Source organism: Myxocyprinus asiaticus, chromosome 40 (genome assembly GCF_019703515.2).
Source record: "Myxocyprinus asiaticus isolate MX2 ecotype Aquarium Trade chromosome 40, UBuf_Myxa_2, whole genome shotgun sequence".
Taxonomy (NCBI): Eukaryota; Metazoa; Chordata; class Actinopteri; order Cypriniformes; family Catostomidae; genus Myxocyprinus; species Myxocyprinus asiaticus.
This window is the reverse complement of record NC_059383.1, coordinates 2,262,910-2,284,874: the sequence shown is the minus strand read 5'-3', so window position 1 is coordinate 2,284,874 and position 21,965 is coordinate 2,262,910. Positions and strand designations below refer to the sequence as shown.

At 39.9% G+C, this 21,965-nt stretch overlaps 1 protein-coding gene across 1 annotated transcript; it reads right to left on the bottom strand.

Annotated features, from left to right (window-relative positions):
* Positions 1 to 210: 210 nt before the first annotated feature.
* slc22a5 (solute carrier family 22 member 5) lies at positions 211 to 19,089 on the bottom strand. The gene is made up of 10 exons (XM_051680592.1): positions 18,700 to 19,089; positions 18,419 to 18,522; positions 17,753 to 17,907; positions 14,966 to 15,137; positions 14,693 to 14,819; positions 14,505 to 14,602; positions 4,952 to 5,166; positions 4,052 to 4,234; positions 3,316 to 3,451; positions 211 to 542 (listed from the first exon to the last, which is right to left on the bottom strand). Exons 1-10 carry the CDS (start codon positions 19,084 to 19,086, stop codon positions 443 to 445), a joined length of 1,677 nt encoding a protein of 558 aa, XP_051536552.1. The 5' UTR covers positions 19,087 to 19,089; the 3' UTR covers positions 211 to 442.
* Between the last annotated feature and the right edge of the window lie 2,876 nt (positions 19,090 to 21,965).

The window sequence follows — 21,965 nt, the reverse complement described above, 5'->3', positions numbered from 1 at the left end:
GAGGTTGTATTCACCACATGTTTGCCCATAAAAAAGCACCATATTTCAGGCTAAACTCAAGGCCCAGCCCCATGTCTTCTTAACCATGTTTTCCTCTGTTTTGTATTGTTTTTTCTTTTCATAAAGGAAGGCTCCACACTGGCACATAACTTCAGTGGTTTATTTGCTTTGAGCAATAGCAAACATGAAACAGCAAGGGATGATCATTCTCAAACGTAGAATAGCATTCACAGACTCTAGAATAGCTGCTCACAGATTGGCAGAAAAAAAGAACACCAAAATATACAATGATACTAAAATACTCCCATAAAACTCTAAACCAAAACTATACCTGAATGAATATTTTATTTTTGTTATGTACATGAATATAATAGTTGCCAACAAAAAGGTTAAGCCATTCCCTTAGAAACTTTGACTTTAATCTGTCTCTTTGAAGATTTAATCATGTATTTATTTCCTGCTGTGAAGATTTATTTTTTTCTTCTTTCATATTGACTGTTGTTTTCCCTTCCTCCAAGATATGGTCATCTCTCTTAAGAAAACTGTTAAAAACAAAAAACAAGCAGTATTCAGTGAACAGTTTTACTAAAGATCCTGAATATGTTTATTATTATTGTTGTTCAATTCAATATGTGGAGGAAGGCTTGAGTGATTGGAATGTTGAGGCAGATGGACAAGGAAGCAGATGATTAAGAGACTTGAAGAGAGTGCAGTTTAATATGAATCCAAAGTGAAAAAAGAGAGAACTAAACAAAAAGGCAAAACTAAATAAATTAAAAAAAATAATAAAACATGACTTGATTATAACTTGACTATGGCTTGACTTAGACAGTTAACAGACAATGAAACAGTGTTACAATCACAATACTTGACAAAGGACAATGGCAAACATGAGGGCTTAAATACACAGATATGGGCTAACAAGTTAAAAAGACAAAAGACAACAGCAATAACAAGACAGAACTAATAAACATAGAACAAGACTAATAAAACAAAAACCAATAAGAACATAACACATGAAACATTAGGGTCACATGACAAGACAGGAACTCAAGGAAGTAGTGACAACAACTATGGCAATACTAAACTTCAAAATTAAAGACATGAAATCAAAACTAGAACAAAAACCACAAAAATAAGTAACAAATCCCCTCTCAATGGGCAGCTCCCGATGCCCTAAAACAAAAAACACAAATTTAACTAGAGCTCTCTAAGGAGCTTTGGGGGTCTTGGCTAATGACCAGGAGATTACGAGAAATCTAGCGGACGACCAGGAGACCACAGGGAATCCGGTGGACGACCAGAAAACTATGGGGGTTCTGATGGAGCAGGGCATGGGCTTGGCTGTGTGAAGGTGTGGCCTGGCAAGCAAACCATGGTGGAGCATGGCCTGTTGAGGCAGGCCGTGGGGTGATGCCTGGCAGACCTGGCAGCGTGGCCCGGTAAGACAAGGCATGGGGATGCAAACATGGCAACATGGCATGGTGAGGCAGACATGGCAACATGGCATGGCGAAGCAGACATGGCAGCCTGGCATGGCAACACAAGGCATGGCAAGACATACTTTACAGTATGTCATGGCGAGACATGGCAAGGCAGATGGGGCAGTGTGGCACCTCTGAACTCTGGTGCTGACTCTGCACCCAGCGAGACCTCTGGTGCTGGCTCTATGATTGGTGAGACCTTGTTTGTGGCAGGAGTGGATGTAGGCTTGTGGTCCATGCCAGGCATGGGTGCAGGTTCGTGGTCCATGGCAGGCGTGGGTGCAGGCTCATGGTCCGTGGCAGGCATGGGCACAGGCTCTGATGTGGTGGCCACTGTAAGAGTTCAGAGTTCCTCATCAACCACTTCAACAGTAAATGATGAACCATTCAAGAGAAAAGCAAAATCAATATACACCACCAGAGTCAAACCAACTGTGCTTCCAGGTAACAAAAAATATAGTGGCTCATCAAAGCCACAATGGAAAAAGTCCTTCAGGGTGATTTCCTTGAAATCCGCTAAATGAAGCAGTCCACAATAGTTCACAACATACTCCTCAACGGGTTGATTCTCCTGGCAGAAACGCATTAGCTTACAGTAACTGCTGGGTTCATATCGGAGGTTGAGTATTCTGTAAAGTTAGGGCAAATGAGGAAGCAGATGATGACAAGACTTGAAGAGATGTGGTGAAAGTGAACCCATGTGCAGTTTAATATGAATCCAAAGTGATGAAAGAACAAATGCAAGAACTAAACAAGAAGGCAAGACTGAAAAAACAATAAAACATGACTTGACTACAACTTGACTTAGATAATGAACAGACAGTAGCTGGGTTTTCATCCAAGTATTTTTGTGTGCATTTTGGGATATCACATAGAAACTGCTGGATGGAAACACCAAGATGCGAATAAAATTTCCAAAATGCGCATTAAAAAAAATTATACGCTCGCTTGAGGTGGATAAATTTTTTATTCCATAAGAAGAAATGTGCATAATGTATGATGGAAATACATTTACAGAATAAACTCCTATTTAACTTATTAGGAATACAAGATATGCATCAAAAATGTAATGTGACTGAATAACTCTTTCATAACTGGACTAAACAGCGGGCCAATCTTTGCATCTGAAATGTTGCTCCAGTCATTCTAAAATAACGGTGTCTAGAAAATCCAAAGCCTGCACAGAGTCTGCAGAGCAAATACGATGAATACAAACTAGAACTGTACTGAAGAGCAGGTTTATTGACACTTTTGAAAAATATATTAAAGTTCCACACGGCAAAGACATAGGGAAGGAGGAACGCACACACATAGTTCTCCCAGAACTGTATGACGCGCTGTCGCTCCCTGATACACTAGGGTCACATGATGACATTAGTGTCATATGACACACAACACATCAAGAGCAGAAATCCTCCTCCAATGCTGAGGAAGGCAGAGAGCAGAGGTCTCTGTGGACAGTTCCTCAGGAGAAAGGTGGCCACAATACAGGCAAGAACCTAAGTAACATCTGATAGAAAACAGCTGAGGAATGGATCGCCACTAAGATAATCCAAAATATCCAATATTGATGGTCTTCCTATCCGACAGACAAAGGGAATGTGGTGAATAAGACTCTATAATATACAACTTGCCCAAAAGGTATTTGGATACTTAACATCTTCAACTCTGAAGCATACTCTGACATGACAAGACAGGAACTCAAGGAAACAGTGAACTATGACAATACATGGCCTAAACTTCAGAATAAAAGACATAACAAAATAAAAAACATTAACTCAAAACTAGACCAAAAACCACACAAATACGTAACAGCGATTAAAAAGCTAACCTTTTACAAGTTTGCATTTGTTCCAAAGTCTCTGGCAGTAATTTTCCAAATGTCTCAGGCAAAAACATGTTGGATATTGATGACACAATTGTTAGACTTCCCATCAGGATGTAAGGTAGATATCTGTTGAAAGTACCTTGAATAGAGATGAGAATTCAATGTCATCACTAAAATCTATCAACAAAACAGAACAACAACAGAAGTAAAAAGTAGTTTTGTCATGAAAAGGTTGACCTATCCAAAAGGGTCAATCAGGGGCCTAGGTAGCTCAGCGAGTATTGACTCTGACTATCACCCCTGGAGTCATGAGTTCGAATCCAGGGCGTGCTGAGTGACTCCAGTCAGGTCTCCTAAGCAACCAAATTGGCCCGGTTGCTAGGGAGGGTAGAGTCACATGGGGTAACCTCCTCGTGGTTGCTATAATGTGTGGTTCTCGCTCTCGGTGGGGCGCGTGGTGAGTTGTGCATAGATGCCGCGGAGAATATCATGGGCCTCCACACACGCTATATCTCTGCGGTAAAACACTCAACATGCCACGTGATAAGATGTGTGGATTGACAGTCTCAGGCGCGGAGGCAACTGAGATTCATCCTCCACCATCTGGATTGAGGCGAGTCACTACACCACCACGAGAACTTAGAGCGTATTGGGAATTGGGCATTCAAATTGGGGAGAAAAGGGGAGAAAAAAAAGGTCAATCAGTTGGTGTGAAGTGGAGGAATGGAAATAGTTTTACCTAAGAATATGACATAAGGTGCAGTGATGCTGCCGATGCGGGCAGCTGAAGAGCATATGCCGATACCCAGGTTTCTCAGGACAGTGGGATAAAGCTCTACTGTGTAAATGTACACCACAGCGAAGGACATGGTAAAGCCAAACTTGCAAACCATCTCTAAAGCCAGTGACAAAGCATGAAGACCTGTGAAAGAGCTATATCTTTAGAGTTTTATTATTACTTCCTTATTTCATCATAATTTCTCTAGCATTTGTTAGTAACATTTTTTTGTAGACATATTTCAACATAAATATATTTCAATATATCCCACCTAAGAAATAGCAAAATTACAGCTGAGAAAAGTACACTACTACTCTCATACTGTATGTAAGAAAAAGCTCAGACATGAATGTGACCTGAAAACTTTCTCACAGTTCTCTGTATAAATGTGTGAGTGTGCATGACTACTTTTTTCTCTGAAAGGGTCAAAGTCCTTTTTACTTGAAAAGAATGTATGCTACTCTTGACCCACAGTAATCCTTTATTAAACTGATATCAATAAACTGATTGCAGGCACATTGTTCTGCAAAGTATGCAACAGATGTGACTGCAATTGTCACACTTCCTAAATTTTTGCTGCATTTACAGTCCTAGCAGTGACTCTTACATTAATTCTATGCTCTACCAAATATTCAATATTATTAATTACTTTCAGCATTATCACCCAAAGCTATTGCAGTATGAAAAAAAAGATCAAGTGTTCTTTATAATTCTTTATTCTGTAGGATCTCTTTTAATCTGAAAATGTAAAATTTAAGGCTGTTTAAAAACCTGAATCACAAGTAGGATTTAGTAATCATGCCAAAGGAATATTCAAGACTGAATTGTTTCTTTTAAAAAGCTTTTAGCAGAGCTTGTTACTTTCAGGAATCAGCTGGATCAAGAGCAGAAATCCTCCTCCGATGCTGAGGAAGGCAGAGAGCAGAGGTCTCCGTGGACAGTTCCTCAGGAGAAAGGTGGCCACAATATAGGCAGGAACCTCAGTAACAGCTGACAGAAAGCAGTTGAGGAATGGATCACCACTAAGATTAGAGGTATTCAAGGACAATCCAAAATATCCAATATTGATGGCCATCCTATCCAAAAGACAAAGGGAATGTGGTGAATAACACTCACTGATATATAGTATAATATACAATTTTCCCAAAAGGTATTTTTTGCTACCAATTATTCATAAATAATATTGTATACATTTACAATCTTATGATAAATAAAATAATATATATATATATATATATATATATATATATATATATATATATATATATATATATATATATATATATCTTTTTTTTTTTTTTAGGTGGCACTATACCGCATTTTAGCCCTCGCAGATGTGCTCGTCCATAGACATTCAGTCTATTTTTCAGTTCATGCACTACTCCCAATTTTTCATCAGATATCTCAGCCTCTGAGTGGACTAGATGTTCAGTCTAGTTGTCAATAGAAAGCTAAGATCCTCCCCTTTCTGGATGACATTTTATCATTGATAGTCAATAACATATTATTCTGATTATTTGTTTAGCATGCTTTTCCTGTATATTTTGTTCTGGACATTTAAAATATAACATTGGTTTATTCACACAAGCAAACTCAGAGACAAGTAAACAATTGCAAATTTTTTAGAGAACTTTCTAAGCTAAAAGCAGATATAAAGTTTTTAGCTATTTGGGGCTTACAGCAGCAGTGATTGGCACATAAAAGAGACGTTTGTATTTGATGTCTTACCAATTTCACTTTGTGATTCTTTTTATAATCTTTTAAACTGTGGTGTTATGGCAACAAAATAAATAATAATACAGTCACATTCCTGAGAATGAGAGCTTTCATATGATGTACGATTTGTCTATTTAAGTGCTATTTTAAAGACTTTTATATTCATATTAATATTTCTACCACATTACCACTAGGTGGCGCTTATTTGCGATGCAGATGTTTTAAGGCCTTATTTTGTAATTTTAAGTAACATAAATGCAGAAGTGATGGATATCTGAAAAGTTAAGATTCTAAGCTTTCAAATGATACCCCATATGCCTGACTTATATATACGATGACTTGAGCATTTTAAGCGTAAACTTTTTTCGAGATATAGCCCCCCCTTTTGGAACCACCGGCGGGTCCAAAGAGTTAAAGAGGTTTTAACCATCAGCCTTAAAAGTGTATGAATGCCGTCTTGGTTATTGTCGTAACCTCCGTTCCCTGATGGAGGGAATGAGACCTTGTGTCGATGTAGTGACACTAGGGGTCGCTCTTGGGAGCCCCAAGCATCTCTGATCTTTGAGAAAAGGCCAATGAGAATTGGCGAGTGGAAACTGCATGCCAATCCCCCGGACATATGGGTATAAAAGGAGCTGGTTCGCAACCACTCATTCAGGTTTTGTGCTGAGGAGCTGAGACAGGGTCCCGGACATTCCAGCGGGTATGTAAAGCGTTGTGGCAAGAGGGACACAACGTCTCATTCCCTCCATCATGGAATGGAGGTTACGACAGTAACCAAGACGTTCCCCTTCTGTCACTCACTCAACATTGTGTCGATGTAGTGACACTAGTGGTCCCTATGCCAAAACGCCATAACAGCTGAACTGTGTTACATGAACTGCTGATGCAGGTGCAAGCAAGCTGCTGCATGCGTAATAGCAGGTGCATCAGTCTGCACGTAGCCTCCCCCAATGCCCCAAAAGACGTCATGTAGTTCCCCACACCCCTGAGGGGGGGAAGCAACGTAACTAGCATGGGAGCAGGCCATGCCAGCAACGTCCTTTTCTCTCTATGTTTTCTCTCCACAGAGTATTAGATTCGGCTGGGGCCATCTAATGCTATTATTCGCGCCGGGGAAGATGTTCTTTTCCTTTCCTATTCTTTCAGGGGGAAAAGACCCCGTGGAGACCACATCCTGCCTGACGGGGAGGTAATGTGGCAATACGTCATGTGGGCTCACCAGCCGCACATGGAAGAGGCACGGTGGTAGGTCCTGCCTCGAAGGGGAGGAGCTCTACAAACACTGCAACCAGGGGCAGAGAGAGCTCTGCCCAAGGGAGACACGGATCTGCCAACAGGGAGACCGTACCGCGGAAAATACGTCACAGGGGGTTACCGGAGTAACCGGCACCTGTGGAGCACCTATCCCAGTACAGGGCATATTAGCACACATACTGGGTCCGGCTGCGAATTCCTCCGCTGAATTCGCGAGCCACAAGGCTAGGGAGGAAGGACATCCAGGGTTCACGGGTTCATGAACTTGCATGGGAGACGAGCGCATGTCTTCGCCTCACGGAGGGGAAAGGCGCTACATGCAAGCGATACACCCGACCAGCTGTTCCGTATTCCCAAACTTGCCTGTTCATACCTGACAAAACACGGGACAAAACCGGCTCAACCCGGATATTGTGAAATCTCGCAAAGGTAATGGGTGTTGCCCAGCCTGCTGCTCTGCAGATGTCTGCTAGAGAGGTGCCATTGGCCAGTGCCCACGAGGATGCCACACTCCGTGTAGAGTGTGCTCGTATACCCAAAGGGGTGGGCACGGCCTGGGCCTGGTATGCCAGAGCGATGGCATCCACGATCCAGTGGGCAAGCCTCTGTTTGGAGACAGCATTGCCTTTCCGCTGTCCGCCTAAGCAGGCAAAGAGCTGCTCAGAGCATCTAAAACTCTGCATGCGATCCAAGTAGATGCGCAAAGCACGCACCGGATACAGCAATGACAGGGCTGGGTCTGCCTCCTCCCGGGGCAGCGCTTGCAGGCTCACTACCTGATCCCTGAAGGGGGTCGTGGGAACCTTGGGCACATAGCCCGGTCAGGGTCTCAGGATCACGTGAGAGTCTACAGGACCGAACTCCAGGCAAGTATTGCTGACAGAGAACGCCTGCAGGTCCCCAACCCTCTTGATGGAGGTGAGTGCAGTCAGGAGGACCATCTTCAAGGAGAGGGCTTGCAGTTCGACTGACTCTAGAGGCTCAAACGGGGCTCTCTGAAGGCCCAGGAGGACCATGGAGAGATGCCATGAGGGGAAGAGGCGTGGCCTAGGAGGATTCAGCCTTTGGGCGCCTCTGAGGAACCTGATGATCAGGTCGTGTTTCCCTAGGGACTTACCCTACACTGCGTCATGGTGTGCTGCTATGGCAGCCACATACACCTTCAAGGTGGAGGGGGACAGCCACCCCTCCAGTCTCTCCTGCAGGAAGGAAAGCACTGACCCAACTGCGCATCTCTGGGGGTCTTCGCCTCGGGAAGAACAACAACTCGCAAACAAACGCCACTTCAGGGCATAAAGCTTCCTCGTAGAGGGAGCCCTGGCCTGAGTGATCGTGTCTACCACTGCCGTTGGCAAGCCACTTAGGTTTTCAGCATCCCATCCAAGGGCCAGACGTGGAGGTTCCAGAGGTCTGGGCGTGGGTGCCAGATGGTGCCCCGTCCCTGAGAGAGGAGGTCCTCCCTCAGGGGAATTTGCCAGGGAGGTGCTGTCGTGAGGAGCGTGAGGTCTGAGAACCAAGTCTGGGTGGGCCAGTATGGGGACTTGTTCCTCATCCTCCCTGACCTTGCACACTGGGGAGAATGCATACTTGCACAGCTCCTGGGGCCAGCTGTGTGCCAGTGCGTATTTCCCGAGGGGGGCTCCCATCAGGCGGGCATTGGGAGGATTCCCGGGAAGCAAACAGGTCCACCTGTGCTTTGCTGAATCGACTCCAAATCAGCTGGACCACCTGGGGGTGGAGTCTCCACTCTCCACTGAGCGTCGCCTGCAATGACAGCGCGTACACTGTGGCATTGAGGCTGCCTGGGATGTGAGTGTCCCACAGCAATCTCAGTCATTGCTGACTCCAGAGGAGGAGATGGCGGGCGAGTTGCGACATGAATGTAAGCCGCCTTGGTGATTTATATACGCTACCATCGCTGTGTTGTCCATCCGGACCAACACGTGCTTGCCCCGGATCAATGGCAATAGCCTCCGCAGGGCGAGTAGTACAGCCAGCAACTTGAGGCAGTTGATGTGCCAACACAGCCACGGTTCTCTCCAGGAGCCAGCGGCTGCGTGCCTGTTGCACACGGTGCCCCAGCCTAACTTGGAGGCGTCTGTCGTGACCACGACGCGCCTGGACACTTGCTGTAGGGGGACTCCTGCCCACAGAAATGCAAGGTCTGTCCAAGGGCTGAACAAGTGGTGGCAGACCAGCGTGATAGCCACGCGATGTGTGCCGCAGCCCAGACACGTGAGGCAGCGCCCGTAGCCGTCAGAGGCAGAGAGATAACGACCGCATCCAGGAATCACACAAAGATGGAAAGGCATCTTTAAAAAGACATTCACATCAATGTGTTGCTCTAATAGAGAAAATATACTCTTTGCAGAAATATATACTCTTTTTAGCACTGTCGAAGCACCCAGGGGCGTACTCTGCACTAATCGTGCAGAAGGAGAGAAAGCCGCTGGAATGCGCTGTATATCCAACAGCATATGCTTCTTCGAGGTGAATGGACCAGCAGTGGAATTCAGCTCGCTGACACACAACCGCTCGGCTCCGAAGAAAAAATCTGAATGAGTGGTTGCGAGCCAGCTCCTTTTATACCCGTATGTCCGGGGGAGTGGCATGCAAATTCCACTCGCCAATTCTCATTGGCCTTTTCTCAAAGATCAGAGGTGTTTGGGGCTCCCAAGAGCGACCCCTAGTGTCACTACATCGACACAACGTCGAGTGAGTGACAGAAGGGGAACTTTGCTTTATATAATAAAATATGAAACGAAGTGGCATTTATTTAAACAATATATATAGCACAAGTACATTCATAAAGCAAAAACATTTCATAAAAATAAGTCTGTTTGGATTAAAATGATAAAACAATAGATATAGTGTTCAAAATGAAGACAAAAATAATTTGGACACTTTCTGGCTGTTAGACGTTAATGGAACATGTCTGTAGTTAATGTGATGAACTACACTTGTGATTACTCTGCACACCTGTGTGAACTTGAAGGCAACTGACTTTGACCCCAGGGGCAGTGTTTGCGTATGGCTGAGTATGGCACTTGCCATACCCCAGCATGCAGATGAAACTGGGAAAATATGCCTCATTAAGATGCAGTTTGCTCATCACTTCAGTCTGTGTCGGCCTTGTTTCCCCAAAGCATTATAAGCCCAATTATATAATAGAAACGACCGTATGAATCATCTTAGAATTATGGGCTGTTTCCCAAAGGCATCATAATTGAGGTAATAGAAAATTGTTGTAGATCTCGTGTTCTGGAGTAAGGACATATCTGACCATGCAGACACCTGCAGGACAATTGCGAAATTACACCTCATACATTTTAATACAGTTAATGTCTTACACTTTATGCACTATGTGCAGACGTATACAATGTGACCATGATAATTCAATTTTTTATTTTATTTATATTTTAATAGAATAAAGCCTAATTATAAAGGTCTACTTATATCCAATAGCCAGCATATGCCTATTTTTTATCTAATATATAATAATATATAGTTTAAAATTAAGGCATAAAATAGATAAATGAAAGAAAACAGAAGAATGTTTGATCAAATAATTCAATAGCATAAATCAATAAATTACTGACACATATTTGTGTGCAGGACCAAAGTGGCCACATAACTGAATTACAAATTAAATTCAGAGGGCATTTTTATTTAGTTTACTTGCAAAATCCAAGGGTTGGTTATCCAAGGGTTTTTTGCCATACCCAAGGTTTCTGTGAAACGCCGCTACTGTTTGACCCTGTCCCAAATGGTACACTCAGAGGTGGGTAGAGTAGCCAAAAACTGTTCTCAAGTAAAAGTACAATTACTTAAAAAATAATAATAATAATAATTACTCAAGTAGAAGTAAAAGTACTATCATAAATAATTACTTGAGTAAGAGTAAGAAAGTATCCAATTAAAAGAGTACTCAAGTAGTGAGTAACTCATTACTTTCACGAATGACATAATAGACGTTAACTCCCCTATATTCCATTACATAATACACATTTAACATGTATTACAGAATTATTACTTTTATTATTATTATTAGTGGAAATTCTGTCATCATTCATCATCATGTTGTTCCAAACCCATATGACTTTCTTCCATGCAACACAATAAGGAGATTTTAGACAGAATGTTAGCATTGGTCACCATTTATCCAACTTTCAGAGAATGTGTGTGTGTTTATATATATATATATATATATATATATATATATATATATATATATATATATATATATATTTTGAAAGAGAATGATGACCGAGACTGTCAGTCCCTGACATTGTCTAACATATTTTGTGTTCCACAGAATACAAAGGGTCACATGAGTTTGGAACAACATGAGGGTAAAGAGAGGAGAAATTATGATGGAATATTTAATTATGGCCAGGCTATCACTTTAAAGGGGTAGTTCACCAAAAATGAAAATTCTCTCATCATTTACTCACCCTCATGACATCCCAGATATGTATGACTTCCTTTCTTCTGCAGAACACAAATTAAGATTTTTAAAAGAATATTTCAGCTCTGTAGGTCAGTACAATGCAAGTGAATGGGTGCCAAAACTGTAATGCTCCAAAAAGCACATAAAGGAATCATAAAAGTAATCCATACGACTCCTGTAGTTAAATCCATTTCTTCAGAAGTGATATGATAGGTGTGGGTGAGAAACAGAGCAATATTTAAGTAATTTGTTTGCTAGAAGTTCTTCTCCCAGCACAGAAGGGGGCAATTTGCAGAGAAGAATGTGAATTACCAAAAACACAAGAAGAAAGCAATCTGTTTCTCATCCACACCTATCACATCGCTTCTGAAAATATTGATTTAACCACTGGAGTCTTATGGATTACTTTTATGCTGGCTTGATTGATTTTTTTTTTTGAGCATTAAAATGTTGGCACCCTAATGGATTAAATTATACTTGCATATATATGGATCAAAAGAGCTGAGAAATTCTTCAAATATCTTAATTTGTGTTCAGCAGATGAACGAAAGTCATACACATATGGCATGAGGGTGAGTAAATGAGAGAATTTTCATTTTTGGGTGAACTATCCCTTTAAGGGCTTTTGTCAGATCTGGATGAATTTGTCAATAAGAAGAGAGGTTTGGAAAATGTTCTAGTAATTATTATGGTGAAAATGTGAACAATGTCCCACAGGGACATTATATATAATGCTGAAATATAAACCAAAGTAAGACCATGTTTTATTAATGCCTACTTTCACTATTTCATACTTTTAATTCTTATTTCAGTTTAGTTACAGTTTTAAGTGTCGAAAGAATTTAGATCATTAGTTCTGTACACAGTACCGCTGCCCCCTAAATGCAGAGTACGCAGCCTGCGTAGGGCATCACATGCAGAAATGCTGTCTGTTCGTGCTCCAGTTGTCATTTACACGTCTGGCACATCAAAAGGCATTTACACTTAACTTGGATGTTTACATGGATTTATTCAGTTAATCAGCCCGAAGTAGATGCAATAGTTTCCAGTACACCCGCGAGGGCACGGGGTAAATGCGTAAATACTGCTCGTGACATGTGGGATGCCGGACAATGCACGCTGATATACTGCTGCAGATTTAAAAATGTACACTTAAAAACTGATGGCACAAGAGCCCATATTTACAGAATCACCCTGAAAATGACCATTACAATGTCACAGAAAAGCCAGCGTTATCATTACCTCACTTACCTCAGCGTGCTGCCTTAAGTTGGAGCTGCAATTTTAATCTTGAAATATCCGCTTGACTTGGTGTTAAATGAAGACATTGCATAGAGTGAAGAAAGTGTTTTACTTTGAAGAGCATGATGCTGCAGTAGTGAATGACTAGGCTTGAGTGACAGTCTGTGACAGCACGTGCAGCTGTGCGAACATCCACTGTCGTAAAAGTCCCATTCAATAATCTCTCAATAAATTACGCATTAATTAAAATGAAACCCAGTAATGTAACGACAGCAACACCGCCCATTGTAACAAAGTAAAAGTAAATTTTTTTCATTAGAGATTTACTTGAGTGAGAGTAAAAAGTACTCACTTTTAAACCTACTCTAAAAGTTTTTTTTTTTTTTTCAAAAACGTTACTAAAGTAAATGTAACGGAGTAAATGTAGCGCATTACTACCCACCTCTGGGTGCACTTGATGTAGATTTGCAGTCTTGTGGCTTCATTTGTGCCTGCCCATGAAGTCAACAAAATCATACAGTGGGCACAGCATGGACTATGCAGTAGTTCATGCTGCATATTCTCTCGACCAATCACAGTGGACTGGATTTACACACGGGAGGAACAATCATGGTGGAAAAGATGATTTTAAGTATGTTTTAATATTGATTTGAATAAAAAACATAAATAAAAACATTCTAATTGTGAATGATGGGTCACTTGATTTTCTTGTGTTTAGAGTATTACTTTTAAGTGTGATGTGTACTGTAAAATTGTTTAAAAAACTGTTTTATTTAGTTTACCAGAGACTGAATTAATAATATTCAATTTTGATTTCATAAAAATAAGTAACTTTAAACCAAACCTTTGTAATCGCTGTTTTTATCAAATAGAAATGTTCGTCTACTGGTGATATATACCTAAAAAAGTGTGGCTGTGTTTATAAATTTAATGAATTTTGCAAACTACACCGTGTGTGAGACGTATGTTCTCCTTTCTATACATTTGACTGTGTTCTAAGTATCTGCCTGCAACTATTCAGGTTTGTGAGTAGTGTTCATTTGTTAGATAAATATTTAAAAAGATTTTTTTTGTCTCAAACAGTTTTTTTACTTAAAAGCACTTCCTGCCAGCAGTTGATACATCATGTAGCTGTCGCGTAACGTAAGCGCGTCAGTGAATTCACACGAAAATTCAGAAGCAGAGCTTATTTACAACAGAAGAACGAACGCAATGCAAGAGTTCGGCCATTTCAAACAGCATCAAAGCCCTGGATGGAAGCGCCGATTTTAAGTTAAAAATGTTTTAATTATCTACTTGTTTTTACATAAACCTATCGATTTGCTTCAGAAGACATTCATTGATCGACTGGAGTCATGTGGATTACTTTTATGCTGCCTAAATGTGACTTTTGGACCATCAAAGTGCTGGCACCTGTGTACTTGCATGATAAGGACCTGAAAGAGCTCTGTCTTCTTCTAAAAATCTCCATTTGTGTTCTGCTGAAGAAAGACAATCATATACATCTGGGATGGTATCAGGGTAAGTGAATAATGAGAGAATTTTCATTTTTGGGTGAACTATTGCTTTAAGTGTTCAAAAGTCTCTGAATATATTTTTGAAGCCTTATTCATTTGAAGATGATGACAGAGTTTTCCTTAAAAACAATTTAAATGATTTATAATAATAAATTTAAAACAATATAATCTTTGTTTAAAGCATATAGTCCCATATGGGCATATTTATAATTGTATGAAATGAATTACTCACCACAATAGTAGACACATAAAAGTTGTTTTGCGGATATTGCTGGTCCTCAGAATATCAAGTATGCTGTACTTGCCAATCTGTAATGTAGTCTCTTTAACCTAGTAGTAATCATACAACATGGATTTTCTTTTTGTAACACTTCCCTTAACACTCAAAGTCTCAAAACTCAGCGGGTGCAGAAGTCAAACCTCAGACTCTTTGAAGATGACATCTGGTGCTGTGACTTTATTTTTCTTTGCTGCTTGCCTCACTATGGCCTCAGATTCCATAACTCGCCCCTGAGCAAGAAGCCATCGAGGAGACTCTGGGATCAACCTGTGGGTTTAGTTACAGCAAACAGTGAAGTTTAAAGGTGTGCAAATCAAAACACATTATGAACTATTGTAGGGAAGAGGGAAGATTAAAAGCTATTCCCCTTCCTGTTAAGAAAATCTAAGGAGTCATATGAATGTGTTCCTTACCACCACAGTGGAATGTACACCACAGTTAGTACAGACAAAATCCTGAGTAGATATCTCCAGTCTCTGACTGCAAAAGCAATCCATGGGAGCACCATGTAACCAATGCAGTAATGTAGAAAGGCTCCCAGTGTAGTGAAGAGAACTCGAAAGGATTTACTTAATACTTCAGTACCTGATCAAATGCATGGTCACAAATGAATATTATAGAGTTCATCATGAGTTGTGTTGTTTTTAGAATCTTTTAGAATCTCCAATATTTTTTTTTTTTTTTTTGTTATGACTATGAATAAACATTGGCGGCCAAAAGTTTGGAATAATGTACAGATTTTGCTGTTTCAGAAGGAAACTGGTACTTTAATTCACCAAAGTGACAGTCAACTGATCATGAAGTATAGTCAGGACATTACTGATGTAAAAAACAGCACCATCATTATTTGAAAAAAGTCATTTTTGATCAAATCTAGACAGGCCCCATTTCCAGCAGCCATCACTCCAACACCTTATCCTTGAGAAATCATGCTAAATTGCTAAATTAAGACTAGAAAATGACTTGCCATTACATCAAACACTGCTGAAAGCTATTTGGTTCATTAAATTAAGCTAAACATTGTCTTTGTGTTTGTTTTTGAGTTGCCACAGTATGCAATAGACTGGCATGTCTTAAGGTCAATATTAGGTCAAAAATGGTATAAAAGAAACAGCTTTCTCTAGAAACTCGTCAGTCAATCATTGTTTTGAGGAATGAAGGCTATACAATGCTTGAAATTGCCAAAAAACTGAAGATTTCATACAAAGGTGTACACTACAGTCTTCAAAGACAAAGGACAACTGGCTCTGACAAGGACAGAAAGAGATGTGGAAGGCCAGATGTACAACTAAACAAGAGGATAAGTACATCAGAGTCTCTAGTTTGAGAAATAGATGCCTCACATGTCCTCTGCTGACAGCTTCATTGAATTCAACCCGATCAACACCAGTTTCATGTACAACAGTAAAGAGAAGACTCAAGGGTGCAGGCCTTATGGGAAGAATTGCAAAGAAAAGGCCACTTTTGAAAGTTCTAAGGATACAAAGTCAATTGGTCTAAATCCAAAGCTTTGGCTCTGACAGCGTACTGTCCAGTAATGGTTTTCCAGCCAGATGCCTTCCAGTGGCCCAAACTAGGCATTAAGTATTTGGGGATTTTATTCCCAGCAAATTTGTCTGATTTAGTTAGTTCATTTTGACCCTTTAATAAAAAGGTTTTCGAGCAATGTGGGCAGGTGGGCTTCATTACATTTATCGATGATTGGGAAGGTTAATGTTATTAAAATGAATTGTATTCCAAAATTTAACTACCTGCTACAATCCCTCCCTGTAGATGTCCCCCTCTCTTATTTCAAGCAATTTGATAGCATAGAGAAGTCCTTCATTTGGAATGGTAAGTGTCCCAGATTGCATTTCAATAAGTTACATAGGCCAATTGGCAAAGGTGGGCTAGGCCTACCCAAGATTTTGTTTTATTACTATGTGTTCAGTCTCAGACATTTGGTCACTTCCAACTGAGAGAGCCCCTCCCTGGTTTGTTATTGAACAGGAAGTTCTTGCCCCTATTTCGCCATTGCAAAGCCTCTCTATCAAACTAATCGGAGAAGTTAGGTTACACCACATTATTTCGCATTTACCCTCGGTATGGACAAAAGTGTCCAGAATGTTTAAATCGGACATTTATTTAAATGTTGCCTCGAGTATATGGCAGAACCCAAGATTGTGTATTGGTAAGTCCCCTTTCTGCTGGTCAGAGTGGATTGTGAGGGGGGTTGCTACACTCGGTGACCTATATGAGAGTGGAGTGTTGAGATCCTTTGAAAATTTGGTTCAACATTTTGGGATTCCCAGATCTCAGTTTTATAGGTATTTACAACTGCGCCACCTGCTTTGTACTGTTTTTGGGAGTAGCACACAACCTTCTAAAGCGGCAGATAACTGCTTTTAGGAAAGGTTGTGAGGCATCAGTGTATTACTCCCTGTTAATTCAGAGTCTGGTGGATGGAGCTTTAACTTCTCTCAAGAGAGTATGGGTGAAAGATTTCAACTTGGAATTGGAGGAGGGAGTGTGGGTTAGGATTCATAAAAACGTCAAGTCTGCATCTAGAGATGCAAGGGTGCGTCTTATGCAATTCAAAATTTTGCATAGATTTTATTGGACCCCCTTTGATTGTATAGTCTTGGTCTTAAAGACACACCCAACTGCTGGCGATGCCAATCGGAGGATGGAGACATGGCCCGTGTTTTTTGGTGGTGTGTCGAGATCCAGAAATTCTGGTTGAAGGTTCAGAATATTGTGTGTGATGTGGTAGGCACTCGGGTTTCGTTTTGCCCCAGACTTTGTGTTCTGGGTGATGGGGTGGTCATCGATGTGGGGGATAGTCATATAGAGAACTGGGTTCTGGCCTGTGTGATGATAGCCAGGCAGGTTATTTTGAGGGGTTGGAGGTCAGCTGGTGCGCCATCATTTGGGTTGTGGGGTTTAAATGTTGATTGTATGTATATATTTTGCTTTTCTTTGTGATTTAATAAAAAATGTAAATAATAATAAAAAAAAGAAGTTCTGAACATTTTTTTCAAATTGTAATAGTAATTTTATTAATGTCCTGACTATTCATTTTGATCAGTTGAATGCCACTTTGGTGAATAAAAGTACCAATTTCCTTCCATAAGAGCAAAATCTGAACATTATTCCAAACTTTTGGCTGCCAGTGTACAGTATATGACAAGATTTCTAGTATTACTTGTGATTCTGCTTACCAAGTACAAATGCTGTGATGTACAGGGATATTTGGAAAGCACCCACAAAAAAATACAGAATGCAAAACAGCAGCCATGATGGAGAAAAAGACTGTGCGAGGATCACTAGAGCTTCTGCTGCCAGAGATGTGAAGAGAACCTTCTTCCTGCCAAACCTGATACACAAGACACAAGACATCAATCTACATCAATTACACTGTTTTGATGAATCCATGTTTAACAGATACACCACAACAACTACAACAACAATAATGTCCCTGTATCTTTAGTTTTGGAGACTAAAATTAGAATGGTGGAGGATGGCTAAAATGATTTTCAGTACTACGGGGTAAATGCATATCAGCAATGACAAATATCAAACTTAAGTCTTCTTATTATTGACGAAATGTAGAAAACATACAAAACAATTTATAAACCAACAAAATATGTAGTAAAAATTAACTATCAAGAACTATTTCACTTTACACAGATTAGTTCCTCAGTATAGCAAACAGCTAATATCATATTGTTACTTATGCTCAGTTATTTGGCATAAATGGTCAGTAAATTCTGCAAAATAATAACAATAAAATAATGCAGTAAATGGTAAAATTAATAATTGCAAGGACCAGAACTATGACAGAAATTCTTTTTGCATTGATTAAGATATTTGGACATAAACAATACCTGTCAGAAAGTTGACCAGAAACAAAAGACCCCAACAAGTAGCCCATGTATAATGTTGAGGAAGCAAAAGGAACTTTCCACTCACTGTCACACACCAAATTCCACTGTGCAAGGAAATAGCATACTTTTATTTATTATATTCTTTTATTTCAAAATAACTTTGTTACATTTTATTTGGTCTAATGTGTCATCTTTATGATGTTGTGAATTGAGGAGAATGCAACAGACTATTAGTATTAGCAGTTTCTAATCAGGAGCTTGCAAATCTTCAGTTTACTTACCTCTGAGACAATGGTTGAGTGGTAGATATCTGTGCTATAGGTCCATCCATCCACACATTTCTCTTGCATAATGTCTGTGAGGTTAACATCCTGGGGTGAGTAACCTCGTGCAGACAAGTTTTTAACAGTGTCTAAGTTGTATCTCCAGCACCGACTTGGCTGTGTCTTTCCATCCTCCATTTCCTTTGGTATACTGGCCGTTAACCATTCTTTACTTAGATTTCCATCCATTACCTGACAGTGATGCAAAGGTGAAGCTCCAACAAAAACAATGTAGAGACCATGAAACCCAGTGGAAATGTAGATGGCATTCAAGAGAAAGAAAAGGGTGATGAAAAATGGTCCCTTTTGCCCCAGGAAGGCAGTGTCATCGTCATAATTTCCCATTCTCCTTGTGCTTGAGATTATAGAAGAATCAGCTAACTGTAAAATCCCTTGTCTGAATCATAACATGTTGGAGAGCCCAGCCTACTGGAAGTACTGTATCTATGGAACCTCCTCTTCAAATTCATAGGGTAGCAATGGGATCACACTGTAACAGCTATATACCAATTAAGAGCAGTATAAAAATGGAGAATGGTGCTATATATTTCTGGATAGATTAGAAAAAAGAAGGTTGTGAGTCTCGCCATAAAGCTTGAAAACAAAAAAATCAAACAAACAAACAAACAAACAAAAAACAGAGACAAACGTGTGCTGTTTGACTGACCTTAAAACATAATGCCAACTACTTCAAGCCACATTTTTTTCCCATGAGAAAGACCCAAAAGAATTACACATACTTGCACTCTGATTAGCTGCAATGGTATTTAAACTTCAGAGTAAGCTAAACATTCAGAGGTGGAGGAGCTTAACCCTGTCCTGCAGGAGATTTTTTTTTCCTTCTTTTTTTCAGTTTTTCATGCTTCAAGTTTTCAGTCTTATAAAGCAAACTGTCTGGTACATTTACAATAAAATAGCATATAGAGAAACTATGTACTGTATGTTTTTAAGATAACATGGATTTTATTCATATCCACTGCTGGGTCACAAACAATATAATACATTCATGTGTTTTCTATATTTGTTCCTGGTTGAAACTGAAGTGTAGAGTCGAAAGTATTTATTTTAAAATATACTGTAGTTGTTTACTGCAAATGTATTAAACAACATTTGAATTTGAAACAAATTTGATAGAATCAGGAGAACAAAAAGCCAATGGATGGACATTTCCTCATAGAGATGCTTTATCATTAAAAAATTCTTAAAGTTTGCCACATCTTGGTTTGATTGTAAAACATCAATCACTGGACTTTTACACCTTTAGATGGAATTACACAGCAGTCATTTGATTGTTTAAGGCTACATTCATCAAATCTTATCACAAGAACAATCAAGACAAAATATGTTTCATGAAAAACATTGACCAATAACAAACAAGCTGTAAAATATGGGATGATAGGAAAACATGTAATAAATGTAATATCAATGACAGGTATGAATATAAAAAGGAATGATGAAACATTAAAATATATCAAGAGTGGAAAAAGGGAATACAAATAAAAGTAAATGCCATTATGAGGATAAGAACAAATGTCTGCAGAACACTCAATTAAAGAAGCTGTGCTTGTTGGATATTTGATTGGGATATAAGTGAACATAACTTAAATGACAACAAAATGAATTATCTCCATAAGATGAAAATAAACCACAAACCACAGTAAAATGATTTTTAATAATGTAATATGTCTTGTCCATATGTTTAAATTTACAAAGCATAAATTGGGTACTGTTATATAAAAGACATGTATGATAGCATGAGTATTGAGGTGAATTACTGTCTATGGGTTTGATTTATTGATACAAATCATGGCAAGTTCCAGTCTAGTTATAACAATTAGCATCTTTGAAGACATAATCAAATAACATATTAAATATTAAAAGGTCTTCAGTCAATGATCAAAGACTCTAAACAGGTAAAGCAACACATAGTTCTGTAAAAGGGTAAAATTGTGATATTCTGTACTGTGATATACTGAATAAATAAATAAATAAAATAAAATAAAGTGTGACCACCTTGCATTTCAAGCAAGATGCCAGTATGTCTCTTGATATAGCTGGCAAATTTAGTCAGACTGCATTTTAGCATCAGATCTGTCGGTTTAGTTGGCACTGACCATATACAGGTGCATCTCAATAAATTAGAATGTCGTGGAAAAGTTCATTTATTTCAGTAATTCAACTCAAATTGTGAAACTCGTGTATTAAATAAATTCAGTGCACACAGACTGAAGTAGTTTAAGTCTTTGGTTCTTTTAATTGTGATGATTTTGGCTCACATTTAACAAAAACCCACCAATTCACTATCTCAAAAAATTAGAATATGGTGACATGCCAATCAGCTAATCAACTCAAAACACCTGCAAAGGTTTCCTGAGCCTTCAAAATGGTCTCTCAGTTTGGTTCACTAGGCTACACAATCATGGGGAAGACTGCTGATCTGACAGTTGTCCAGAAGACAATCATTGACACCCTTCACAAGGAGGGTAAGCCACAAACATTCATTGCCAAAGAAGCTGGCTGTTCACAGAGTGCTGTATCCAAGCATGTTAACAGAAAGTTGAGTGGAAGGAAAAAGTGTGGAAGAAAAAGATGCACAACCAACCAAGAGAACCGCAGCCTTATGAGGATTGTCAAGCAAAATCGATTCAAGAATTTGGGTGAACTTCACAAGGAATGGACTGAGGCTGGGGTCAAGGCATCAAGAGCCACCACACACAGACGTGTCAAGGAATTTGGCTACAGTTGTCGTATTCCTCTTGTTAAGCCACTCCTGAACCACAGACAACGTCAGCAGCGTCTTACCTGGGCTAAGGAGAAGAAGAACTGGACTGTTGCCCAGTGGTCCAAAGTCCTCTTTTCAGATGAGAGCAAGTTTTCATTTGGAAACCAAGGTCCTAGAGTCTGGAGGAAGGGTGGAGAAGCTCATAGCCCAAATTGCTTGAAGTCCAGTGTTAAGTGTCCACAGTCTGTGATGATTTGGGGTGCAATGTCATCTGCTGGTGTTGGTCCATTGTGTTTTTTGAAAACAAAAGTCACTGCACCCATTTACCAAGAAATTTTGGAGCACTTCATGCTTCCTTCTGCTGACCAGCTTTTTAAAGATGCTGCTTTCATTTTCCAGCAGGATTTGGCACCTGCCCACACTGCCAAAAGCACCAAAAGTTGGTTAAATGACCATGGTGTTGGTGTGCTTGACTGGCCAGCAAACTCACCAGACCTGAACC